This window comes from Plecotus auritus (assembly GCF_963455305.1).
Source record: "Plecotus auritus genome assembly, chromosome: 5".
NCBI lineage: Eukaryota > Metazoa > Chordata > Mammalia > Chiroptera > Vespertilionidae > Plecotus > Plecotus auritus.
The window spans coordinates 38,627,964-38,653,655 of record NC_137776.1 but is presented as its reverse complement, the minus strand read 5'-3'; the positions used below and the strand labels follow the sequence as shown (position 1 = coordinate 38,653,655).

Below are 25,692 nucleotides of genomic sequence, written 5' to 3'. Positions count from 1 at the left end.
TTCAGGGCAATCTCCTTGAGATCTTTAAGTTAATCATATCTAGAAGGACTTTTTTTTTTTTTTTCCCTAAGTAAGGTAACATTTACATTCCAGGTAATCAGGACTTGATATCTTTGGGTGGCCATTATTCAGCCTACCACAGAGATTTGACATTTCCTTGGGGGTGTAGCTGAACTTGGAGAGAACAGACATCTTTGTGATAAATCTCCTGGGCTGTGATTTGGCATCTCCATGATTTGGGCCTTGTGTGTGTGTGTGTCTGTGTGTATGTTTTGCTGACTTACTGAACTTCAGTTATCCTAGTTTTTCATTATAGTAGAGGTGTCTCCTAAGATACTCGTCTGCAAACGGTCTCTTTGCTTAATTATGTATTCTAGGTAGCATGAGTGACAATCTGACAACAGTAGACATCTTTGCCGTTTTGTTACTTGTTTCAATAGGATAATTTTAGCTTTAAATATATTTTACTTTGGGGCAATATTTTAAATTTTATTTTATTTATGGTTAATCCTCACTCTAGGATATTTTTCCCATTGGTTTTTAGAGAGTGGAAAGAGGGAGGGAGGGGGGGAGAGAGAGAGAGAGAGAGAGGGAGGGAGGGAGGGAGGGAGAGAGAGAGAGATAATATCAATGTGAGAGGGACAAATTGATTGGTTGCCTCCTGGGTGTGCCCTGACTGGGACCAGGATTGAATCTGCAACCCAGGTAGATGCCCTTGACTTGCAATTGAACTCGAGACCCTTTGGTGTGCAGGGTTGATACTAACCACTGAGCACACCAGCCAGACCTGGGCAATATTATTTTTATAGCTATTTCTGTCTATTCCTGATATTAAATTTCATAAGAAGCAAGGAATAGATGCTGAATTGCATCAGTCTTTTGGCCATTTTTTAAATGGCCATTTATCAGTCATGCATATTTGTTCAATTATTCTCCTTTGAGCTATAAATGTGAGATGTATACACTTCCTAATATTGAATCTTGCCCTGGCCAGGTAGCTTGGTTGATTAGAGTGTTGTCCCAATATGCCAAGGTTGTGAGTTCAATCCCCAGGTAGGACACATACAGGAATCAACCAATGAATGCATAAGTAAATGGAACAACAAATCAATGTTTCTCTCCTTGCCTCCCTCCCTTTCCCTTCCTCTCTCTGTCAAATCAGTAAATTAAAAAAAAAAAATTTTAAACCCTTACTGAATCCCTAGAACAGACCCTACTTAGTTGTGAGGGCTTATTTTCTAAATTTAGTATGGATTTATTTGGCTGGTGTTCTATTTAAAATTCTACATGTTTGTAAACTACATGGTAGTTGGTAATCTCTTCTCTTTGCAGATGTACTCATTGTTTTGGGGAGGGAAACAGTGCCATAATCTTCCTCTGGGAGCCACCCTTTTCCACCACCATGTGCAAGCCATATGTTTTTGATGAAATGGTCCAGCTGCATGGGTAGACCCTGTTTGGCTGTGTCTGTCATATTTCATCCCTTGTCCCCATGACTACAGTTATTGGTCTCTTAATGGTCTTAGAACCCAATTAATGCTAGTGAGATGTAAAAATAATTTATGGGCCCTCTTGGGGCAAAGAAACTCTGACTTCCTTGAGATCTACCCAGAGATATAATTACTGCCATTTGTAGCACAGTTCTTATTTCAGTACTGGATGAGAATAATCATTGTGAGCTTGGATTCGGTGTGTTCTTTCCTTTTCTTTGTCAGACTGGAAAGAGCTAATTGCTTTTTAAAAAATCGATTTTAGGGAGAGGGTAGGGGGGAGAGAGAGCGAGAGAGAGAAACATCGATCAGTTGCCTCCTGAATCCACCCTGACTGGGGATCAAACTTGCAACCTGGGTATGTGCCCTGACTGGGAACCAAACCCACCATCTGATGCCTGGGAGGACACTCCAACCAACTGAGCCTCACGGACCAGGGAAGCACTAATTGCTTTTTAATTGAGTTTTTCCAGAGAAACTGATTCTGGTTTTGATTGACCAACCCAGCTGTTTTTTGTTTGTTTCAGTTTTGTATTTTGCCAGTTCTTTTATTTATTTCTTATATTTTTTCCCTCTATGTTGACTTAAATGCTTAGCGCATTTATCTTAATTCTTCCTTATAATGAAATTTACAAGTTTGATTCATCCTCTAAGTGTGGTTTTGGCAGCATCCTGTAGCTGTTGAAAGTAGTACTCTTTGATTTTAAGGACACCTATGATTACATTTAGGTCCCACCTATAACTTAATTTGTTGGTAACATTCATGGGCTTCAGGACAAAGGACGTGGTTGTCTGTGGGGACCATCAGTTAGCCCACAATTGGCAAATGCAAAGTAGAGATTTTTCTAATTCTATTTCTACATTTATTAATTGGCATTATTACACAGGCACACTTTGTTTTACTGTGCTTCTCTTTATTGCGTGTCACAGATCTTGGGTTTTTTTACAAATTGAAGGCAAGATTCTACCAGCAAAAAGATTACATCTCATTTTATTGCAGTACTTGCTTTGTTGCGGTGGTCTGGACCCGAACCTGCGGTATCTCTGAGGTCAAACTGTGTAAAGAAGACTTCCCTTGCCCTAACCGGTTTGGCTCAGTGGATAGAGCATCAGCCTGCGGACTGAAGGGTCCCAGGTTTGATTCCGGTCAAGGGCATGTACATTGATTGTGGGCACATCCCCAGTAGGGAGTGTGCAGGAGGCAGCTGATTGATATTTCTCTCTCATCAACGTTTCTAACTCTCTATCCCTCTCCCTCTCTCTTCCTCTCTGTAAAAAAAATAAATAAAATATATTTTAAAAAAAAGAAAGACTTACCTTATCATCAATTCTGGTTACCCTGTAATACAGTTCCTATTGGAGAGGAAGGAGAAATGAAGATTTCGTTCCTTAATGTTTAGGATGTATTGGGACTAGCAGCTTCCAAAGTGACAATGCCTTTTTGTGGCTTTTCCCCCCTGGTACTATAAACTTGTATATAAATATATAATTGTGTTTCAACCCACTAAAGTCATATTTTGATGCTCCTATTATTCCCCAAGTTGGCTTCTCTTCTTTGGACGTGGCCCCATTAGTCTTTGACTGCTTCTTTGCTTTCTGCCTCAGCAAGATGTCACGTCTTGTCCATATTCTGCCCCAGACCTAGCTGTTTTCTAAGGTGCCCTGGTTTCATTTAGCGGGGAGTGGTGTTTGAATGCCATAGTGGATATTAACTTGATTACCTAGTCACCTTATCTTTCAACATATAATATTTTTAGAATAAAATACTCATATTATTAGGATATATCTCACTTGGAATATACTGTCAAATTATTGTGTTTTAAAGTTACATTTTCTCTGAAGGCTATACCACCAATGTGATGTTGTAAGATACATTTCCATTTTTTTTTTTTTTTTTTTTAGTAAACTATTGAAGTGCAGTGAACGTATAGAGAACTGTGCAGAATTAATAGTATGTGACTCAGTGACTATCTGCTGACTGAACTCACCCTGTGATCAGCCTCAAGATAGGGAGCGGGGCATTTTTAGTTTTGGAGTTTGTTTTCTAATTTATGTGATTCTCAAAGCAAAGCTGTAAAAATCATGGTATATTCAGAAACATTTGGCTTCCATCCCTATCCCCCTCCTTTCTTTCCTTCTCCCGTTGTTTCTTTTGCAACTATAAACAGACATACAAATATGTGTTTCTGGACTCACTTTGCATGACCTTCTCCCTTTGTTGTTATCCATGTGCCCTAGGGACCACTTATGGTCCTGTGTGCAGCTTTCCCACCCTCTTATGCTGCATGTTGTTTCATTGTGTGGACGTAGCATGATATTCATTCAGTCGCCTCCATGTGGAAGTTATTTCCAGACTTTGCTAGTGTTTTATTCTCATTGTTTCTGTGGTTGCCTTCTACAGTCCCTTCTTCACAGAGCAGCCAGAGTTCATCCCAAGTGGCGCTTCATGTTGCCTTGGAGCTGGCCTCAGCGGCTTTCACTAGTTCTCAGTGCTGTCCCTCTCCTGTCCTTGGCCCCCTGTGGAGCCACAGACAGGTCATCTTTCTCTTAGGTCCCTCTTTATTTGGGGCTGGTTTTCTAATAGTGGGGTTAACAGTTTGTTCTTGCCCTGCTGTCTCTCGGCAAGTGGAGCATCTTCGTCCCTGCTCCTAGATGCTCGTATAGCATGGCAGCCTGCTTGAGGCCAGGCTCGTGTTGTCTGCCTCAGGTGGAGTAGAAAACGTATGTGCTGTGCACACTGTGCTTATGGTAGGGTGCCCTAATGTGGAGGTCATTCTTGGGGGACAGCTGTATCATTAAGAATTTCCGAAAGTCTTTAAATCCAAAAGTGAGATTCATTCTATAGAGTAGCCTCAGAAATATGATACTGGAAGAGAGAGTGGTGTCCCACGTCCTCATCTGACAAACAAAGAGGAAACAGGCCAAGTGAAGAGGTGTGATGTGGCCAGTGTCAACAAGCAGAGTAACCACAGTGATTTACCCTCTAAGGAGGAGAGAATCTAAGACTGAATTTTCTGATACTTGTTTCTTCCTTTGTTGTAGAAAAGCATTACATTTGTAGGACTGGTTCTGATTCCTATGTATTTCACCCATGGCTTTAGATAGCTTTGTATCCATTGCAAAGTTTTTATAAACATGAGCTAAGCTCATTCTGGCTCATGGAACTTTTCTATGTAAATTGTAGGAAGAAAAATATCTTCAAGTAGAAACTGTTGCCCTAGGTCAAACTTGGAATTATTTTGTTTCTTATGGTTTAATGGGATTTGTAGTTGAAGATTGAAAGTATATTTTCATTGTAGGACTGGGGGTGAGTCTGCCAGATTCCTTTTCTCTAGCCATTTCATCCCTGGCTGGCCTTAGTGCCCTTCTTTTCCCAGAAGCACCATACATTGCAGCAGGGACTGGCTGTGGTGAGGAACCTGTGTATGTCACCATGGAGGTCAGACATCGAGTGACCCCAGGGTCACTTGGATGCATCTCCACCTGGGAGCACTGGTTGCCCAGTGTTTGCAGGATGCAAGTCCATTGAAGTGTGCTCACTGTCAGATATGTTCTTGTTTTGAGGTGAACTGTGTCTGCAGCCCTGCGCTCCACCTCATTCTTTTTTTTTTTTTTATATTTTATTGATTTTTTTACAGAGAGGAAGGAAGAGGGATAGAGAGTTAGAAACATCGATGAGAGAGAAACATCGATCAGCTGCCTCTTGCACACCTCCTACTGGGGATGTGCCCGCAACCAAGTTACGTGCCCTTGACCGGAATCGAACCTGGGACCTTTCAGTCCGCAGGCTGACGCTCTATCCACTGAGCCAAACCGGTTTTGGCTCCACCTCATTCTTAATGTGCGTGCGGCGGCCCACAGGCTTGGCCCTTCTCTGCTGCTGTCCTGGTGTTTGCAGATGGCAAGTTTCCTCTCTGCAATCAGCAGCCCCTCACAAGCAAATTAATAGCTGAGAAGTCTTCAGACATCATACAATTCTATGACTACCATTCACTGATTCGTAATAGCTAATGCTACTTTAGTACCTGTTTTCCCTCTCCAGAGGGGAGCATCATATACCACAGAGATTTCCCCTCCTGTAGTTAGTTAACTGGCTTGAACACTTACCATATGTCCATTCATAATTTCTGTACCTGTTAAAACACACTTTTTTTTTTTTTTTTTTTAGTAAGTGGTAGATTAAATAAATACTGTTTTTCCATGTGCTCATCTCCCAGCTTCACAGTCTACAACTTAACAGTACAGTTGCTTCCTTTTCAGGTCAGTAAGTGATGGATGCCCCCCTCCTTTACCCAGTTGCTAATGCATGTGATTGTCAGTACCTGGCTCTGCCCTTCTGCTCTCAGTGGCTTGAGCAGCCTTCTAGAGACGCTGATGCATATACAAAAACGGCTCTATGACACAACCGGCTACATATGAAAAAGTACAGACTTGACACAAGCACTGGGTATGTGGTTGAGGGGATGATGTTCATTTGGCCACCGGTCATTTCATATGGGGCTGAGAGTCTGTTTGAGGGTCTGCTGACCAGATGCTGTAGTCTTTTCTTACATAAACTCTACTTGTCCTCTAGGACATTCAGAATCAGTTTCTTTTTTAAGTGGATGAAGAATTTAAGACACAAAGTAGTGGGAATGTGGGATTTCTTGAGATTTTAAACATTTTTTTTGTACCTAACTGCATAATTTTTTAAAAGCAACTTTCCCTTGTTGAGAAATTCCAGTGTGCTAGATTTAGTATTCACAGAATTATTTCTTTTGCTCTTATTTTCTTCTTTTTTATTATTTTTAAATTATGTAATTGCATTACCAAGCAGTGCTGGCATGAGCAGGTTCGGGAGCAAGCAATGACTGTCTTGGGGGAGCTAGAGTTCAGGGCTCCTCAGGGCACACTGGAGTGCAGGGTGGTGTTCTTACCTGTGCTGAAGAGTGAAGCTTGCTTCTAGGCAGGTCATCAGGAGGCTGGTTAACGGGGTATGTGTTTGCTCAGTGCATTTCTCTTTGGACACATACCTGTATATGTGGGAGAAATTCTTAGAAGTAGGACTTGCTGGGTCAAAGAACATTTCTAGGTTGTTTTTTTTAATACGTTGTTTTGTTGATTTTAGAGAGAGACGTTGATTGGTTCCCTCCCATATGCCCCCGACCCAGGCCTGAACCCAGAACCTGGGCTTGTGCCCTTACTGGGAATTAAACCAGTGACCTTTCAGTGCACAGGTTGATGCTCAACCAACTGAGCCACACTGGCTAGGGCAAAGAACATTTGTATTTTAAATTACAACCTGTAATTAAATTGCTTTCCAAAGAGATCACATCAGTAATTATTCCTCCAGCCACACCAGTTTTCCCACACCTTTTCTGACAGCCATCAAACTTTATTTTTGCCAAACTAAGAGGTGAAATGTAGAGTCTCATGCTACTGTCAATTTGGGTTTTCTTTTGTACAAATTAAATAGACATTTCTTGCATTTCTGTGAAAGATGTTTGTATCTCCTCCTCCTCCCACCCCCCAACCCCACTTTTTAAATGAGAGAGTCCTTGGAAGAAATACTGTAAATAAACTTGGTTGCTTCTTTCCTTGAAGTCTTTGATACTGTCTGTACCCTGCTCCTCACACCCCTGCGTGCTTGTGGTAAAGGAAGTATTTTTATGACTGAGACAAGTACCCATTTTGTATTTTCCCCCCAATCTAAATGTATTCATTATAAACAAGAGATTTATAATAAATTGATTTATATTTTCCTCTAAGACTGCTTATTGAGTTTATTAATAAGAAAACCTTTTTGTCAGATTACATTTTTGCTTTGGTTTAGGAAACCAAACCCTATAGCACTGCTGTTCAAATAACTAGCTACATACAGTGGTATAATTTAAAATTTACTAATGTCTGACTTAAACATATAAAAAGAGCCCAGTCAGTATTGCTTAGTGGTTGAGCATTGACTTATGAACCCATCAGGGCATATGCCCAGGTTGTGGGCTCAATCCCCAAGGTGGGTGTGCAGGAGTCATCCCATTGATGATTCTCTCTCATTGATGTTTCTGTCTCTCCCTCTCCTTTCCTCTCTGAAATCAATTAAAAAATAAATATATGTAAAAATAAATAAATAAATATATGTAAACAAACAGGCAAAGTTAAGTTTGATAATATATTTTGTTTAACCCAATCGAATATTTCAACATGAAATCAATATAAAATTATTGATAAGATGTTTTACATTGAGTTTTTTTTTTTGTCTAAGTCCTCAAAATCCAGTATGTATTTTAGACTAACAGCCTATGTCAGTGTGAGCTAGCCCCATCACAAGAGTCAACAGATACATATGTCACTAGTATACATTGGCCAGCATGGCTCTGAAGAGTAGTGTTTCATTCATTTCTATGGGAATTGATTAACTTACTCTTTTGAACCTAACATTTGTCCATTCTGTTTTTTAAAAACATTATAAGTTGTATTAATCTGACACATGTTCTTGAATTAGGCTTTAAATATTATTCTTTACTTATCTTTATAAAGACATGCTAATTATTTCAATATTCTATAAATTGATGTATAGAGTACTTCATTAAATGTATTCGTTTAGTCAGATTAAATGCTGATGTCCCCAGTGAGATACCTACTTTAGAGCAGATGCTCTTTCTTTTTAACAATTTGCAAAGGCTCCAAAAGTTCACAAATGGAAAACATGAGTTAAGAGCTTAAATACCTAGCCAAGGTAACCCAGACAGTATCTGAGCAAGATTGTGAACTTTTGTGTCCTGACAACAAGTTTGGTGTTCTCTATACAGTCTCTTCTCTGTATTTTCAAATTACAGAGAAATAAGTGAACCTAATAAGAGGAACAGTGTCATTGAGGAAACTTCTAAGTTACCATTCCTGTAAATAAGTGAAATTGACAGAATTAGTGGAGGAAGAACAAAGCCATGTGAGGGAAACCATGGGCCACAGCGGTTGTATCTCATCTAAACTTGTACTGTTTTATTTTAGAGAACAAGCTGTTGAGTTGAATGTACATACGGTAATAAATGTACATTCACTCAGATAAGTGTACAATGAGTCAAAGAAGGAGCCTGTGTTTGATATGTTCAGTGTTAGGACAAGTCAACTTGGGTTGATACTACAGTTTATAATTTTAGCCAAGTATAAGCTTAATCATAAAAAGAGTTTATTGGCATATTTCAGTTATTAAGGGGACTGAAAACATACTGTTCTTTCCCTTGACCTGTCCTGTGCATTCAGGATGGGAGCCCCACTTGAACACCCTCCCTTAGCACCATTCCTGTGGACACAGGGCTGCCAGTAAGTGTCCAACCTCTGGTCTGGTCTACTTTTCTGACATGTGATTAGGTAAAGCTGTGAGGACAAGTAGCATAAATTATGCACCTCCGTTTTTCTATATATCATCATCCATTGGCAGGTTGTTAAAGTTATGGCTAATGGTGCTATGATTACCATTCTTGTGTATGTCTCCTTTCACTGTATTTTCCCGTGTATAAGACACTATTTTTTTCTAAAATCATTAGACTGAAAATCGAGGGGCGGCTTATACACGGAAGTCGGAAGTCAGCTGAGGAGGGAACCGTGTGGGTGCATAGCTGCCTATACCTTGTCAAACAGGCTTCCTCCAATCACTGAGCCTTATTATTACTGACGTCAGCTGATGCCGTAATTGGAGGTGGAGGCGGAGGTGGAGAGTGCACAGATGCATCAGGGACCTGAGCGTTCTGAGCCCATAAAGCTGTCAAAAAATAAAAAGATATATTGGTAAGCGATTGTCTTACTCTGCAAAATTCAAACTGAATGTAATGAGCTATGCAAAAGAGCATGGAAATAAAGCTGCAGAGAGACAATTTGGACCTCCTCCCACTGAGTTATGATCAGACAGTGGAGAAAACAGGAGGAACAACTCCTTAAGATGCCAAAAAAGAAGGCCTTAAGAGGAAAACCACCAAAATGTTTAAAATATTGATTTCCTTAATTTTGGATTGGAAAAGTGGGGGCGTTTTCTACATGGGGGCATATTATACACGGAAAAAGATGGTACTCATATGGGAGAGCTTCTTCCTAAGGTCTCTGTCTAGAAGTGGGCTTGTTCTCTCATGGTATTTGCATATTAAGCCTTAATGGGCCTTGTGAGTGGTGTGAAGGACAGAGGTTTTTTTCCTGATTTGAATAATCACTTTTCCCAGAGACATTAATTGTATAGTTGATCCACAAGGCCACCTCTGATGAAAATGATATCTCTCTATTATGATGTCCCTGCCGGGGGCCCTCTCATCTTGTGTGCCTGTCTCTGCACCAGCACACTGCCTGAATTATTATAGCTGAAAATCTTGATGTTGGGGAGGGCAAGTCCTCCTCCCCATCTTGTTTTCCTCAAGAGTTGTATTGGCTGTTAATGGTCCTTGATTTTTTGTATAAAATTTGTTGTATAAATAAGTTGTATATGTAAATATTCTAAAAACTTGGTATTTATATATATTTTACAATGCGCTATTTTAAAAATGTATATAGAAATAAGGTTTTAAAAATAAAAATTGTATAAAATCTGATTGTAAAATTCCATACACACATGAACGGGCACAACCCTTTTGGAATTTAAGCTGTATTTGCTGTGCAATTCTAATCTAATTGGGGAGAATTGCAATCTATGATTGTCTTCTGTGTAGGTGAACATGGCATTTTTCCATTATTTAGGTCTTTTATGCATTTTACAAAGTTTTTTTTTTAAAATATATTTTATTGATTTTTTACAGAGAGAGGAAGGGACAGGGATAGAGAGTCAGAAACATCGAGGAGAGAGAAACATTGATCAGCTGGCCTCCTGCACACTCCCCAATTTAGATTAGAATTGCACAGCAAATGCAGCTTAAATTCCAAAAGGGTTGTGCCAGTTCATGTGTGGGGATGTGCCCGCAACCAAAGTACATGCCCTTGACCGGAATTGAACCTGGGACCCTTCAGTCTGCAGGCCGGCGTTCTATCCACTGAGCCAAACCGGTCAGGGCCAAAGTTTTTTTTATAATGTTCTTCAATAAAGCCTATTTTTTATTTAGTTTATTTCTAATAGTTTGTTTGATGGTGTTTGGGACATAATTTTGTGTACCGGTGTTGTTGGTCTCTAGTTCTAGTGGTGTGTTGACAGATTCCCTGGATCTTGTGCAGTTGTTCAGATAGTTGTGTTGTCTAAACAATGGCCATTTTGCTCTTTCCAAGTGTCATACCTTTTTCTTGCCTTACTGCCCTGGTTAGAATCTCTAGTATAGGTTTGAGTAGATACAATACTTGGTCTCTCATTGCAACCTGTCTTCTTCATGGCCCTGATGTGAATTCTGCTAATGAGGGAAGTGGCCCTGTATTCCTGGTTTTTATTAGGAATGAGTAAATCATATCAAATTTTTTTTATTTGAATGTTTTGAGATGATCAAATCTTCTTGCTCCAGTGCTAATAGTATGTTGAATTACTTTATTTTTCTAATAGTGTACCCCTTTGCATTATTATAATGAACTTGACTTTATCATGATAACTTTTTTACATTTCTGAATCAGTTGGCTAGATTATGTTATGCTTTTGCTTTTAAGCTCCTAGGTGAAATTCAAATATTCTTTTCTCTTGTTATCTTGGTCTGGAAGGTATTAGAGTTTCATGGGTTTGTAGGTAAGGTAGGAAGGTAATCTCTTGGTTATATTTTTACAAAAGCATCTGGGCCTGCCTTTCTGTTATGATTTTTATATTTGTTTCTTCAACGATTGGAGTGGCTTGTTTAAAATTTACATTTCTAAACAGACTCAATTTAGGGAACTTATTTTTCTAGAAATTGTCTATTTCATCTGTTTCCAAGTTTTTTATAATATGTACTTTTCTCAATAGAATTCTTATAAGATTTCTCAAAGTCTCTATTGTAGCTGTAGTTTTTATCCCCTTTAAATTCTTAATATTGCCTATTTACACATATTCTCTTTTTTTTCATTCATCATTTTTGCCAGAGATCTAGCTAGTTTTTTTTATGACTTAGATGTAGGGTTGCATTTATTCTCTCTAGTATGTATTTTATTTTAATAATTTCATATCTTTATTTCTGTTTTCTTTGGGTTTATTCTGTGGTTTTTCTACTTTTAGGAGAAAATGATCAGCCAATTAATTTATTTTTGCTTTTCACTAATATGGTAGCTTAAGGTTATAAACTTGCCTCTATGTAACTAACACTCTGGCCTTATTCCACAAGTTTGGATATAAACTGCTTTATTCTAAATATTTTCTGGATTCTAAATATTTTCAGATTTTTTTCTTTGACCCATGAGCTAAAATAGGAGCAAGTTTTAAAATTTACAGGCTTCTTAAAATTTTAACTTGGCTTGTAATTAATTGTATTGTGGTCAGAGAATGTTGTGATATTAATTTTTTTTGCCATTTGTTGTTTTTTCCCCCTCAGCTCCTGGTAAAAGTTCCATGTATGCTTGAAAAGAATATGTCACTATTAATCATTAGGCAAAGAAGTACATAAATCCAATAGAGTAAGTTTAGTAATTACATTGTTTTAATTTTCTGTATCATTTTAATCTTTGTAATCTGTTACCAAGAGTTGAGTCAGTCTTCCCCTGTAACTTGGATATATCAATTTCTAGTAAATGTCAGTTTTTAATTTCTGTTTTTAAAGCTATACTATCAGATACACACAAAATCAGAGTTGATTGAATCTTTTATTCTTGACCTTCTTTGTTCTTAATAATGATTTTTACTCTACTCTGTTTTATCTGAAAGTAATACAGCTAAGCCCAACTTTCTTTGGTTAGTATCTGCTTGGAGTCCGTCTTCCATCCCTTTACTTTTAGCCTCTGTGTCTTAATGTTTTAGGATTCTTAAATAGCTTATAGCTGGATTTTGTAACAGGCCAGGTTTAGTGTGTTAACATTAGATTATTACCACATTTGGATTAATCTCTTCTATAATTTTTGTTTTAAATTGGCTTTTAAATGGCTTCTCTTTTACTTCTTATTTTGTTTTCTTTTTTCCCCTCTCTTTAATAATTAACAATACAGAATATCATAACTGCTAAGTTATAACATTTATTGTATGAATACCTCTGAACGTAATAGCTAATCTAAGATAGAACATTGCCAACAACTTCATTTGAATGAGTATGGTTTTTAGTTTGAAAGTTAAAAACTGTTTTTACTAGATTATCTTTAAATTTTAAAAAACCTATTTGTATTTATTTTAGAGAGAAGGAGAGGGAGAGAGAGATAGAAACACCAATGAGGAGAGAATCATTGATCATCCACCTCCTGCAAACCACATACTGGGGATCGAGCCCACAACACGGGCATATGCCCTGACAGGGAATCGAACTGTGACCTCCTGGTTCATAGGTCGACGCTCAAGCACTGAGCCATGCTGGCCGGGCTATCTTTAAATTTTTATCATTCATTTAACAAAGAGCTAAAATTAATATTTTTAACTTCTCAAATAATATAATGATCTTAAAATATTAATAAATTCAATTTTCCCCTCCTGCCTTATTTTATTGTTGCCTAGAATCTTAATTCTATCTTATATTTTAACTCTGTTTTTTGTTGTTGTTGTTAGTATATGGTCACTACTTGTTTCACTTTACCTAGGTTACTGGTTTCTTTATCAATATTCTTCTTGCAAGTCTTTGGCTTTCACTTTCTTCTTGCTGAAATATATCCTTTTATTTATTTACTAGAGGCCTGGTGCATGAAATTCGTGCACTGGGGGCGGGGGGGTAGGGGTGTCCCTCAGCCCAGCCTGCACCCTCTCCAATCTGGGACCCCTTGGGAGATGTCCAACTGCCGGTTTGGACATCTCTCTCACAATCCGGAACTGCTGGCTCCCAGCTGCTCGCCTGCCTGCCTGCCTGATTGCCCCTAACCGCTTCTGCCTGCCAGCCTGATCACCCCCTAACCATTCCTCTGCCAGCCTAACTGCTCCCCTGCCGGCCCAATTGCCCCCAACTGCCTTCCTCTGCTGGCCCGATCACCCCCACTGACCTCCCCTGCCAGCCCGGTCATCCCCAACTGCCCTCCCCTGCCAGCCCGGTCATCCCCAACTGCCCTCCCCTGCCGGTCTGGTCGCCCCCAACTTCCCCCCCCTGCTGGCCTGATCGCCCACAACTGCCCTCCCCTGTCAGCCATCTTGTGACCACATGGGGTGGCCATCTTGTGCGAGGGCATGACGGTCAATTTGCATATTACCTCTTTGTTATATAGGGCTAGAGGCCCAGTGCATGAAATTTGTGCACACATAGGGTCCCTAGTGGCTGCTGGCTGCCGGGCCGGGGCCTTCCTTTATTCCGTGCTGCCTCCTGGTGGTCAGCACACATCATAGTGAGCCATCGAACACCTGGTCAGTAGAACTCCGGAGGGGACACTTTGAATATTAGGCTTTTATATATATAGATTTTATTTTGTTAATCCTCACCCAAGGATATTTTTCAATTGATTTTTAGAGACAGTGGAAGGGAGGGGGAGAGCCAGAGAGGGAAACATCGATCTGAGAAAGACACATCGATTGGTTGCCTCCTGCATCAGGGCCAGGGATCAAGCCTGAACCTAGGTACATGCCCTTGATCAGGAATTGAACCCAGGACTCTTCAATCTGCACGCCAGTGCTCTATCCACTAAGCCGAACCAGCTAGGGCAGTGGTCGGCAAACCGCGGCTCGTGAGCCGCGGTTTGCCGCTCTGTTGACTAATGAGTTTGCTGACCACTGACCTAGACTCTCGATTCCAATAATTACAGGCTGTTGTTGTTCCTTGTGATTAAGCCCCTATTCCAGTGGTCAGCAAACTCATTAGTCAACAGAGTGGCAAACCGCGGCTCACGAGCCGCATGTGGCTCGCGAGCTGCAGTTTGCCGACCACTGGGCTAGGGCATGAAATATATCCTTTAATAGTTATCTCAGCAGTTATCTACTGATAGTAATAGGTCTACTCTTTTGGCATTCTGAGGTTTCACTCTAGTGTGCTTTGGTGTGGGTTCATTTAAATGATGCTGCTAGCCACCTGTTCTGTCTCTTTTAGGGGAGAGGAGTGAATGTTGTGTCTTTACATTTAGGATTTCTTTAGTCTTTTTCCTGTTCTTTGTATTTCCTTCTTTTGGAATTACTGTTAGACTTATGTGGAATATCCTCTTGTCTATGCTTCTTAACCTCTTCATTTGTCCCACCTTTAGATTTATTAATGTTGCCTTTATGTCTTATGTCTCCAATCACTAACATTTCTCTATAGTCTCAGTCTGATAGTTCTGTCCTCTGAAGTTTTCGAGTCTAATCCTATTTCAATCTGATTTTTTGAATTTTGGGCTTTTAGCCTCTCTGCAGTGTAGGTATCCTTTGCAGCCTGGTGTGAGGTTTATTCCCTCCTGAGCAGGATTGCTTTCTGTCTTATTTTCTACACTTAACCTAGGTGTTCTTGGACAGGTAGGATTGTAGGAATTTGAGCCCTGAATTTTATTGACTAGTCCATGGTTGCTAGTGATCAAAGGTGCTCCCACCTCCTAGCGTAGGCTGGTCAGAAAGCATCCTGTAATACCTCTGTGCTTGGAGGGGTTTTATTTTGTGTGTGTTTTTTTAAGGGAGTTTATTTTTTATTATTATTTTTTTATTGATTTCAGAGAGTAAGGGAGAGGAGGGAGAGAGAGAGAGATAGAAACATCAATGATGATTGAGCCCGAAACCTGGGCATGTGCCCTTGACTGGAATTGAACCCAGGACCCTTCAGTCTGTAGGCTGACACTCTATCCACTGAGCCAAACCAGCTAGGATTGTGTTTGTAGATTTTTCTTGTTTTCTAGCACCTGTCTTCTGTTGAGGGTTAGTCTTTTTGTAGATCATGGCTTTAAGTGGGGGTAGGGGTGGTGGCCTATTCTAATCTTTTACCTTGAGCAGGCCCAAAGCGTCTTGCCTGTTGAGGGCTGAAACCCAAATTCATAGACCAATGTTTGTATTTTGAGCAAATGTAAGTGGTTTGCACATTACCTAGTGTGAGTGTTGCAGGATCCAGACATCTCAGAATTTGCCTCTACAAACTATTTCACTGCACTAAACCTTGCTGGGAAGAAAAGCTGGTAATAATTGTCAGCACCAAAGCACCTGGGATGGTTTGTGGCACCAATTTAACATTAGATTTTATTATTTGTCAGTAAGTTTCTTAACCAACTCTTTTAAGGCCTCCTGTGCACTAGGTACTGTGAGAGCTTCTGCCTGTGGCAACTTCCTAGCTTCATTGGAAGTTCTTTGACAGTGAACCTGATGACTGTTCCAGAATCCCTCCCTTCTTCCTCCTTCCTCCTCCCTCAGTCAGTGCTGAACCCTCAAAATAAACAGTAACAAAACACACTTGTCTAAGTTGCTGGTTGGGTAATCCCTGTGGAAGACTACCTACAAACAGCAGTAATAACACAGGAAGGGGTGCTGAAGAGTTCCTTGGAGCTTAAAGAGGAAGTGCCCCTGCCCAGGTACCTTCCTAGTGACTTAGGGCACCTCTTTGATGATGATGTCCTTGGTTTGGAGTGGCGGATTTTTCTGTCTTCCATCTCCCACGGTGATGTTATGAGGGGCCATGGCATTTTTGCTCACTGTGCTGGGCTTCTTCCTTGGTCTTCAGCTTGCACATACAGTTGCCTACTTGACATTCATAAATTGCCATCGAGTGGGACATCTCACATGTTAAATCATGAAGTCCTGATTTTTTACATCACACTCCCCCTTTTCCCTGAGGGCAGCTATAGAACTCTTATGCCATTCTTGACTTTTAAATCATGTCCACATCCAGGAAAGAAAGCTTGGTGCTGCCTTCCAAATCTGGCCATTTAGTTCAGCTACCATTGCCAATCATAATGGAAAGCCAGTCATCTTTAGACTGAACAACTGCAGTAGCCTCCTGCCCACCTGCTTCTCTGTGTACTTTGACAGTGTTCCACTAAAAAGTACATTTGGTCAATGCCTCTGCTGTTTGCTGGAAGCTCCCCACCAGCTTCCTATCATCCTGAGCAACCTCCCTATGGTGACCATAGGCTGTGCTGACCAAGTCCTGAGCTGACTGTTCCCACCTGACCTCTCTGTTCCCACAAAGCCCATATGCCCCTGTGTCTCACCCCATGTGGGATGGTCCTGTGCTCAAGTATACATGGTGCACTCCCATAATTCATGCAGGGATACCTCTCTTCCCTGTGGGTGAGGGAATGAAAATTTGTGCTCCAAACTTTGGAGGCATGGCTTGTGTTCCCAGGGGAGTGTTAAGCTAAAGCCAGCTTGTCATCAGCTACTGAAAGTTGGAACTGGTTGGGGTAGCATTTACTTTGCTTTGTGTTGTCCCTCAAGGCTGCTCGTTTCTTTTGGGTGGGGGGCAGAGCGGCAGCTCTTTTTGCCCCTTCTCTGGTTGGCCCTGCAAGTCTCTGTGGTCTGGAGTTGGGCAGGACTCAGGCGCCCTGACCTGTGCGCCGAGCGGGGGCGGGTCCCGGCGCGAGGCGGGGCGGGGCGCCACTGTCTGACGTGTCTCTGTGGGATTGGAGCCGCCGCCCTATATAGCAGCCGGGGCCCGTGCGCCGGCCTCGGAGCGGAGCGGAGCACTGGCATTCTTGGAGCGGGCGGGCGGCGAGCGCACCGCACAGCGAGTGAGCGAGCGGGAGAGTGGCAGGACGGGCGGAGGGCGCGGGCCCAGAGCAGCGGGCGGCCCAGGCTGCGTGGGGAAGTTGGGCACCGGGGGCGGGGCCGGGTGTCCCGGGCTGGCTGCCGACGTGGAGCGCCGGGGCGGGCAAGCGGGGGAGGGGCCGGGGTCGCCTTCCGTCTCCCCTACCCTGGCCCCTCAGTCGGTACCCCTTCTTCCCCTCCCATCCACGGGCGCCCTCTCCTCTCTGGCCGGCTGGCCAGGCGAGGGGGGGGGGGCGGCTACGTGTCACCACTGCGCATGGGCCGCGGCGTTGGCTAGGGAAGAGTAAGAAACTTTCCCGAGTCCAGCGTCCGCCGGCCTCGCCCGCGCAGTGGTGAGAGCGCCCCTCCCAGCCCTCTACCCCCAATCAGGTTCGTATTCCCTCTGCACTACTCACCCCCACAGCTCGGGTGCAGGGTGAGGTGCGGCCGACCTGGGCCCAGGTCGGTGACGTGGGCGACTGGGCCGTGCCCCTTATCCCCCCAAGAGGAGCGCTCCTCCTCCAAGTGGGGGGTGGGGGTCACAGATGTCTGTCCCGCAGGGTAGCCGGTGCCTGGGACGGCGGGAGGGGCCTGGTAGTCCAGTTGCACCTTCACCTGCCGCCAGCCCACCCGCCTGCGTGGTCGGGGCTGAGCCTGCGCCCTCCTCGGGCTGGAGTGCAACTTGGATGTGCCCCAGGGTCCCGAACGAAAAATACATTACGGAAAAATACCGAATTTGGATGGAAGACGAGGAGGCCGAGCATGCTCCTGCCCCTTTAAGCCTGTCCCCGCCCGCGGGCTCGCGTGGCCTGTGGGAGGGCCGTGCTGAGGTGGCATCTGCGAAAGTTCCTCCTGCGGGATGGTGCAGACTTCCATAACTTGGCGGAACGCACGCATGCCCGCCTCTGCTCCTTGCTCCGGCTGATCTGAAACAGGCTTGCTGATTTTTTCGGCCCGAGGGGGTATTATGTTTATCAAGTTTGGTTTATGGGTCCTGAGAAGTACTTTAAAAACTTCCCTTGCAAGTTTGCTGTGGGATGAAAGTAAATAATTTTGGAAGAAGAGGGGAGAAGCCCTGGGTTTCAGCTGTAGGTTTTGATACTCTCCATACTCAGTCCTATCTCTATGTAAAGTTCGAGATTATCATTAGTTGGAGGTAACATTCTTTCTGGGCTGTTACTGTGAGTTCTCTTTGCAAAGATTTATCCTTTTGAATATGTAATTGGCAAAACATCACAAGGAATCAACTTAGGCTTTGTTTTTAAAAGCAAAAGAGTACATTTCTTCACTTAAAGATTTTCCTGTTGTGTGTGCTTTTTAAAAACAAGTTTCAGGTGTAATCTACACATTGCTCCCACATGGGGGGCGGATCAAGAGCGCTTGATGTTCCCTGTGGGGAAGAGAAGAGTCTGGGCTTCACCCACCCTCCTTTTCTAGTTCTATTTGCTGCATACTTACAATTTGAGATGTGGCTTTTTTTGCTCTGGACATTTACACTGAGAAACAACACTCGAAGTCCAGGTTGAGAATAGTTTGAGATTTGTATGGGTGGACCTGAATGCTTAGTGCCACCACAGTGATGAAGGGATTGGGACCATCTTGGGAATAACAAGTAGGAGCACAGACAGCCTCACACATCGAGTGTGGTAGGGAAGAGTGGGCTTGTTCTCTGGCCAGAAGGGGAAGAGAAGTAGGTTTAGCACAACATAAGGCAGACTGTTCTGACAGCTACACAGTGGAACAGAAGTGGAGTGTGGCTCCCTTGGAAGGCCATGTGGTTCCTGTCTCTGGTGGTGTTCAAAGACTGCAGTAGAGTAATGTCTAAAGTCCCTTTCAATCCTGATTTGAGCAACATTAGTAGATCAACTGAGAAATTGTGATAGTAGATGTCTGGTCTCTGTTCTTTGGGCCTGTCTAAGGTCTCCTGGGAACTTAAGATAGCAAGTGAAGGAGCTAGAGTGGAGACCACCCGCAGCCGTGATCACACTTGTGAGGTGGAAGAGACCTGTGAGCAGGAGTAAGTCTGTCGGAGGTTGTCTGTGAAGGCGCAGCTGGAGCCAGTGGGTAAGGTTGGTACTGGCCTTTTGTAAGGCTTACCTCAGAGCCTCAGGTGGGGCTGAGATCTAATTTACACGGGGTCATCAGATGCATACTTAAAGTGGAATCTTTAAAGGTGGGAGTTTTGAGAAATTTAGAAGAAAAATGATAGCCTTATTTGATGATATCAGAACCTTAGGTGTTAAATCTATTGCTTAATTTAATCCATTCACATAATATGTTCAGCTGTGACATTTCAGATTCAAACTGCCAGTTAAAATCTGAAGATGGGAGACCTAGTGTGTCCTGTCAGACCAGTCTGGAGTTTTCTGGAGGTCCACTCTGTTCTCAGCTGCCTGAAGGCCTGTGCACATGTGGGGGCATTAGAGACTGCGGCATATTGGGATCGGTTGCAGCAGTGCCTCTTTCTTGAGTCCAATAGAAGGGCTAGCTGGAGTTGACTTTTGAAAGGTGTGTGAGTAATATCAGAAGAGATCCTCAGGAATTTGTCCCATTTTGTGTGTGACACCAAGTGCAGAACTGGGGATTGGCTGGTCACAGATCTGTGGTTGGAGTGGACATGGTTAGTGACTGAGCTCCACAGGCTTGTTGTGTGCCTGTCACTGGGACATGAAGACTTGCCTTGTCCAGGAAAGATGGAAGACTAGTCAGTGGGAGCGCAGAGAAGAGGGAGTGGCTATTGTTATGGTTATGTGTGTGAACCTGGCTTGTTCAGAGATGGATGTTGCCCACCCGATGTGGCTCAGTGGTTGAGCATCAACCCAGGAACCAAGAGGTCACTCACTGTTCAATTTCCGGTCGGGCACGTGCCCAGGTTGCAAACTTGATTCCCAGTAGGGAGTGTACAGGAGGCAGCCAATCAAAGAGGTTTCTCTCTCATCGATGTTTCTATCTCTATCCCTCTCCCTCCCTCCCTCTCTAAAAATCAACAAAAACATACTTTTTAAAAAAGAAGTGGATGTGTGTAGATTTTAAGAATTTATGTCGGTGCCTGGGACAACCCCAAGTGGGATGTTGTTCAGGTGGGAGGTCACCTGGCAAGAGTGTGTGCAGCTGCAGTGGGAATTCTGAGAAAGGAGGGGTCAGTTAGACACCAGGGTCCTGGCTTTACTGTCAGTGTTTGGACCTGGAACACCTCCATCTTACTTTTGGACTGGCTACGTGTACACTGGCTAGACCCTGGGAATCCCACAGAGTGCTTGCCCTTCCTACCTGTCCGACCTGCTGGGTGGATGTGCTGCTCTGATACTGTGACTTAATGGAAAGGCTTTCTTTATTCCTCACCTTAATCTTTAAAACTTGCAGATTAGAATTAGTTGGAGACAAATTCCTAAGTAAATAGTCTTAGTCAGTTTGTCTCCACTTTCTTCCTTGGTTTCAAGGTGCATCTGTGTGTAGGGTGGGACTGGGGCCCCACAGAGGCTCTGGCCTGTGGGTCATAGCACTTTCCCCATGTGGTTGCCCAAGACCTGCATTCAGGGATTTCTAAAATCCTGAAGTGCCACTGGTCCGTAACCCATTTGGGACAATGAGACCCTTTTAAATCTAGTCCGCTGCATTTGAGATTGCCATTAGCTGTCTTCCTAGCTCCTGAGCGGTGCATATTGATGGGGGCATTATTCTTCAATTAGGTTACTGTTGTTGATTCTCCCACTAATGACCTGTGCCTGACCTTTGTTATTTAATCTAGCTTATCGAACCTTATCCATCATATGTGGTATTTTGCCTAAAGTGGCAGTAACTGACCTGGCAGCCTCACTATCCCAAAGTCCTCCAAGGCAGGGTGACCCATACCCTCTTAATTCATAGAGTAGTTATTGACTCTCCCCAGACGGCCTTGCAAAGTTCCGTCCAACCCTGCTGTTTCCTGGCCTGGTTCCTAAAACCCTGTGGATTAGAAGGGAGTAAAGGACTTTTAAAGACAGTAACTCTCAGTTACCCTTAAGCTCAGGAGGCCTCAAGATCCACATTCTATGTCATAGCATAGTATCAGAACCTTTTTTTCATCTGGCTCAGTAGTCAGAGATTAGAAAAGGGGTATAGGGGAAAGGGTACATAACCATGCAGGAGAACAATCAATTTTGTGAGGATTTTACTTCAAAATGGTTATACTTTAAAAAAAGTTCTGGTTCTTAAGGGATCATTCCCTCAAGGCTCCTGGAAAACTTGTCCTCTAATACAGTGGTCGCCAACTGGTGGTCTGCGGACTACTAGTGGTCTGTGAGGTCCGAAAGGTAGGCGACCGCTGCTCTAAAAGATGTTTCAGGTTTTACTGCAATATAATGGTCTAAGAGCAGAGCTTCCATTTTTTTTCCCAAGAAAATTGCCTAAATGTTGGGAAAGTTAAAATACTATTTTGACTTTTTTTTTGGTTGGGAGGTAAAAGGATCTGGTTTGCACAATGCAGATAAATAACTTTTCTCTGGTTTTCTCCTGTTCCCTCTTCCTTCCTGTCCCACACCAGCAAAAGCTGGCAGGCTGACAGAGGTGGCCTCAGGACGGACTTTCTGGCTACTGACCGTTTTGCTGGTAAGTTTGACTATCCTGTCTGAATGTTTCCTGTCCTTGGGCTGTGTGTGTACTTTCTTCCAGTACATTTCATCCTTAAGTTTCTAGTGGTTCTTGAGAGAGAATCAGGTTCTGCCTGAGCAGTGTGTGCACGTGTGCCCTTCAGATGTGTATCATCTGGCATCCATCTATTTTCATCTTTTTTCTTAAATGTGAATTATGTTTGCTCAGGATTATCTGAGTTTGCATATTGCTTCTCTTTAATGCTGAGTTTAATTTTCTTGAACTTGGGGAGAGGTCTAAATTATTAAAATTATGTAAAAACTCACTCTTCTACTAATTAAATTACTTGGCCTTCTTATACTTTTTTGCCAAGGTGGTATAAGACACTTGGTACATAATTGTGTGAAGAGGGGGGTTCTTATTATATTAGCTTGGGGCTCACCTAGAGTTGGGAGAAGAAGCTAACACCCCTGGCCTTGGTGTCTTATAAGCCCTGTTTTCCAAATAAAGGAGCTGTGGCTTTGAGAGCTGAGGTCCCATGGAATCCCACTGAGTACTGAGGCTTGAGGGTGGGGTCTGGTTCCTGCCCCTTGTACCAGGTTCCACCTGCTGCAAGTCCCCTCCCACACCTGGGTGATAGGATGTTGGAGAATAACCAGTCAGCATATGTCAGAGGCACTTAGCCCATCTGGGCTGTCCTGGCTGCCTTTTGCTACTACATTGTTGCCACAGAGTGTTGTAAGGCTGCTCTTCCCGTCCCTCTCCCCCCTCCCCCCTGCCAGCCCCCTCAGCAGTGCTATTCAGGTGACTGAGCCCTGGATGAGAGCTTTGCCTCTGCTGCTTGATTGGCTTTTTGGTAGCTGTCATGTGGTACATTGTATATAAGCATCAGGAGGTAACTTGGTGAACAGATGGACAAAATAACTGAGACCGCTGTTCGGAGAACCTTCCAGATGTTGATCTGTGTTGCTGGGTCACAGTGTGGTGGGTTCTAGTTGGCCCCACTCGTTGGGGTGCAGATTTTCTCTGCAGGCCCTGGCATCCTGGTGTTGATCCCTCTCAGCCAGAGCCTCCATCTGCTCAACTACAGGGCAACTTTTGAGGAGACAGTTGTTCAAGGACCCTCTTTTATTTGCATTTTTCTTTTCTTCACTTGGTGAGAGTTTGGCTATCACCTTACTTACATTAGAGGTTGTAAGTGAGGAAAATAAGGTATAATTTGCTAGTAAAGGATAATTAAATCTTGGCTGAAAGCTTTACAGTCTCGTGGATAGCAGAGAGCTGGCTGTGCCTGACTTTCTTCTCTCTTCATTCCCCACTCCAGTGCCTCACCCGGACCGTGTGTGGGCACCCCATCAACCATGAGCTCTGTTGCAGTTTTGACCCAAGAGAGCTTTGCTGAACACCGAAGTGGGCTGGTTCCGCAACAGATCAAAGGTGACAGCCTTGTACACAGTCTTCTTAACTTTTCAGATAGTGTTCCCTCCAAGCCTTTTTGAGGTCTGTAGAAGTGCGTTTGACACTAGTTGTGGGGTGGGGCCAGGGCCCACTCATCTTGTCACTTGGTTTTGCACTACCCTTGTGTGCAAGGTGGAACTAGCCAGGAGTAATAGGTGAATCTGGACTCAGTGAGATTTAAAATGTGGACAACTTTCTGGAAAGCTGATGAACTTGACCATTGTTAATGAATATGATTCTTTTTTCAAAATTGCTGTTCCCAGTTGTGTTGAACTAAATCTGGGCTGTGGAGAACCCCAGAGCACTGTCAGGAGCCCACCACGGCGGGTGAAGGCTGGGCCCTCGCTGGCTTCTCAGTTCCCTAAAGCAGTTGACCATGACTGAGAACACTCATCCAGATGAATATGTCTAAAACATTGTCATTTCAACATCTCTTTAATGTAGAAAGAAAAAAAATGATACTTGACGTTATTTTCTTCAGAATCTGGTCTCCATTTACAACATCAGGACAGCTTTATTTGCATACCAAATGTTTATCTAAAACCCTTCATCTGTATTTGATTCTATAAAATTTTCATTTGAAAGAATAGGTTATTCTATTCCAAGTTGTTTTAAACGTTCTTAAGTTTTCTATAAATGCATTGGATATTGGTTCTTAACTTTAATTAAAATTAAAAATTCACTTTGTCAGTCACTTGTGCCACCTTTCAAGTGATCATCTCTGGGTTGTGGAGACCTGGACACTTGCTTGCTTTGATTCTGAGTGCCTGTAGTGCTGGGTCTTTCTAAATGACCCAGCAACCCTATGGAGTACACATCATATCCCTTTCTAGATGAGTGACAAATGCAAGGTGGTGACAGAACCCAAGCACTGTGTCTTTATTGGAGTTTGGGTATAGCTCAGCCACATGGACAGAAGTGGTGAACCCACAGTTGGATGTAGGTCTGTGTGAACCTAAAGGTCATCTCACTGCTCTGTGTGCACACCCGTCCACAGCGGGTTTTATCAGGCCCTGCCATTGCCAGACACTGTGCTTGGCCCTGCATATAGGTTGATTCCAAACAGTCACACTCCCACTTTCATGGAGCTGTGGCTATTGGGACAGGAGTGTGAATGGTGAGGATGGAAGTGGGTAATGATGAGGGGCCCTGATTTCCAGGGCTTGCTGTTCCCTGAGAAGGATGAGGAGTCACTACTGGAGTTCTTGTCAATGTTGTACATGACAGAGGCCATGCCTAGCAGCAGCATTACTTTATTCTGCAAATTTTAGGGCCAGCTCCATGCCAGGCATTGCCCTAATTATGATTTTTTTTAAAAAAAAAATACAGGATTAGAAGACTCTGTGAGGGCAAGGCCTGCCTTCAAGGGGAAGTGGGGGGCGCCCAGTGTCTGAGCTGATCCTTTACAGGGAAGCTGCCAGGGCAGGGGTCTTGCCATCAGGTTCACATCAACTTGGCCCCTATGGTTCATATGTTGGACCTGGGGGTGCTGGGCCTGGCAACCTCCTAGGGCCCTTTCCCATCACTGAATGAGACAGGTCACTGTCGAGCACTTAGTGTTCTCTTTTTGACATTAAAACCTCTTGAGTGTTTTTTCATCTGATACTGAAAACAATGTGCTTCCTCTTAATCTTTGTTGGCTGGTCCAGTTGCCACTTTAAATTCAGAAGAAGAGAGTGACCCTCCAACCTACAAGGATGCCTTCCCCCCACTCCCTGAGAAAGCAGCTTGCTTGGAAAGCGCCCAGGAACCTGCAGGCGCCTGGGGTAACAAGATCCGGCCCATCAAGGCTTCTGTCATCACTCAGGTAGGAATGCCACTCTTTCTTCACCTGCCCTTCCCAGGAGGAAGCAGGAGTATCTGGTGGAGAGTGCTTGGGGAGGTGCAGAGGGAATAGGCCTTCAGGTTTAGCCCATCCCCACCCCAGGGCTGCTCCATGGAGTACACTGCCCTTATGCTCACCTGTGTCCCCAGCACCCAGAAGGAATGGGTCTCCTTCTGTGTTTCAGCCTACTGCAATTCTGTCTCTGCTCCCAACTCCTGAAACTGCCCCTGCCTTTCACCCTTCCCCATCAGTACATCCAACAAGACCTGTCTATCTTGTCTACTTTGTGTCCCATTGTCTTGAGGCAGTCATCTCCTCTGCCTTCTGTCTGTGAACTCATGTGGGGTCACAGTTGTTAATTGCCACCTCTCCATCTCTGTGCTGAGAGGGTACCTCTCCAAACCCGGCTGCATCTGATCATCTTTCAATACGCTTCTCCCAATCTTTTTAATTTTTTTAATCTTTTTGTAGTTAGTCATTATTCTTTTTATTTATTTACTTATTTATTTTAATCCTCACCCAAGGATATTTTTCCATTTTTATTTTATTATTTTTTTTAAGAGAGAGGGAAAGACAGAGAAATATCAATGTGAGAGAAACACATCGATTGGTTGCCTCCTGCATGAGCCTCAACCAGGGCCCAGGCCGGGAAGGAGCCTGCAACCGAGGTACATGCCCTTTGACCAGAATCAAACCCG

At 43.3% G+C, this 25,692-nt stretch overlaps 1 protein-coding gene across 6 annotated transcripts in view; it reads left to right on the top strand.

The window, feature by feature from the left end:
- The window catches only part of HDLBP (high density lipoprotein binding protein), a 74,004-nt gene that overhangs the window by 14,339 nt on the left and 33,973 nt on the right, over window positions 1-25,692 (top strand). For 4 of the 6 annotated variants that reach the window (XM_080669915.1, XM_080669914.1, XM_080669916.1 and 1 more), the window contains 3 exons: window positions 21,665-21,729; window positions 23,036-23,148; window positions 24,819-24,976. In XM_080669915.1, coding sequence (XP_080526041.1) covers window positions 23,073-23,148; window positions 24,819-24,976 — 234 coding nt within the window. In that variant the 5' untranslated portion in view covers window positions 21,665-21,729; window positions 23,036-23,072. Of the gene's footprint in view, window positions 1-17,023; window positions 17,127-17,428; window positions 17,533-21,664; window positions 21,730-23,035; window positions 23,149-24,818; window positions 24,977-25,692 lie in introns of those variants that run through there. The other 2 variants (XM_080669913.1, XM_080669918.1) reach the window with 2 other exon arrangements.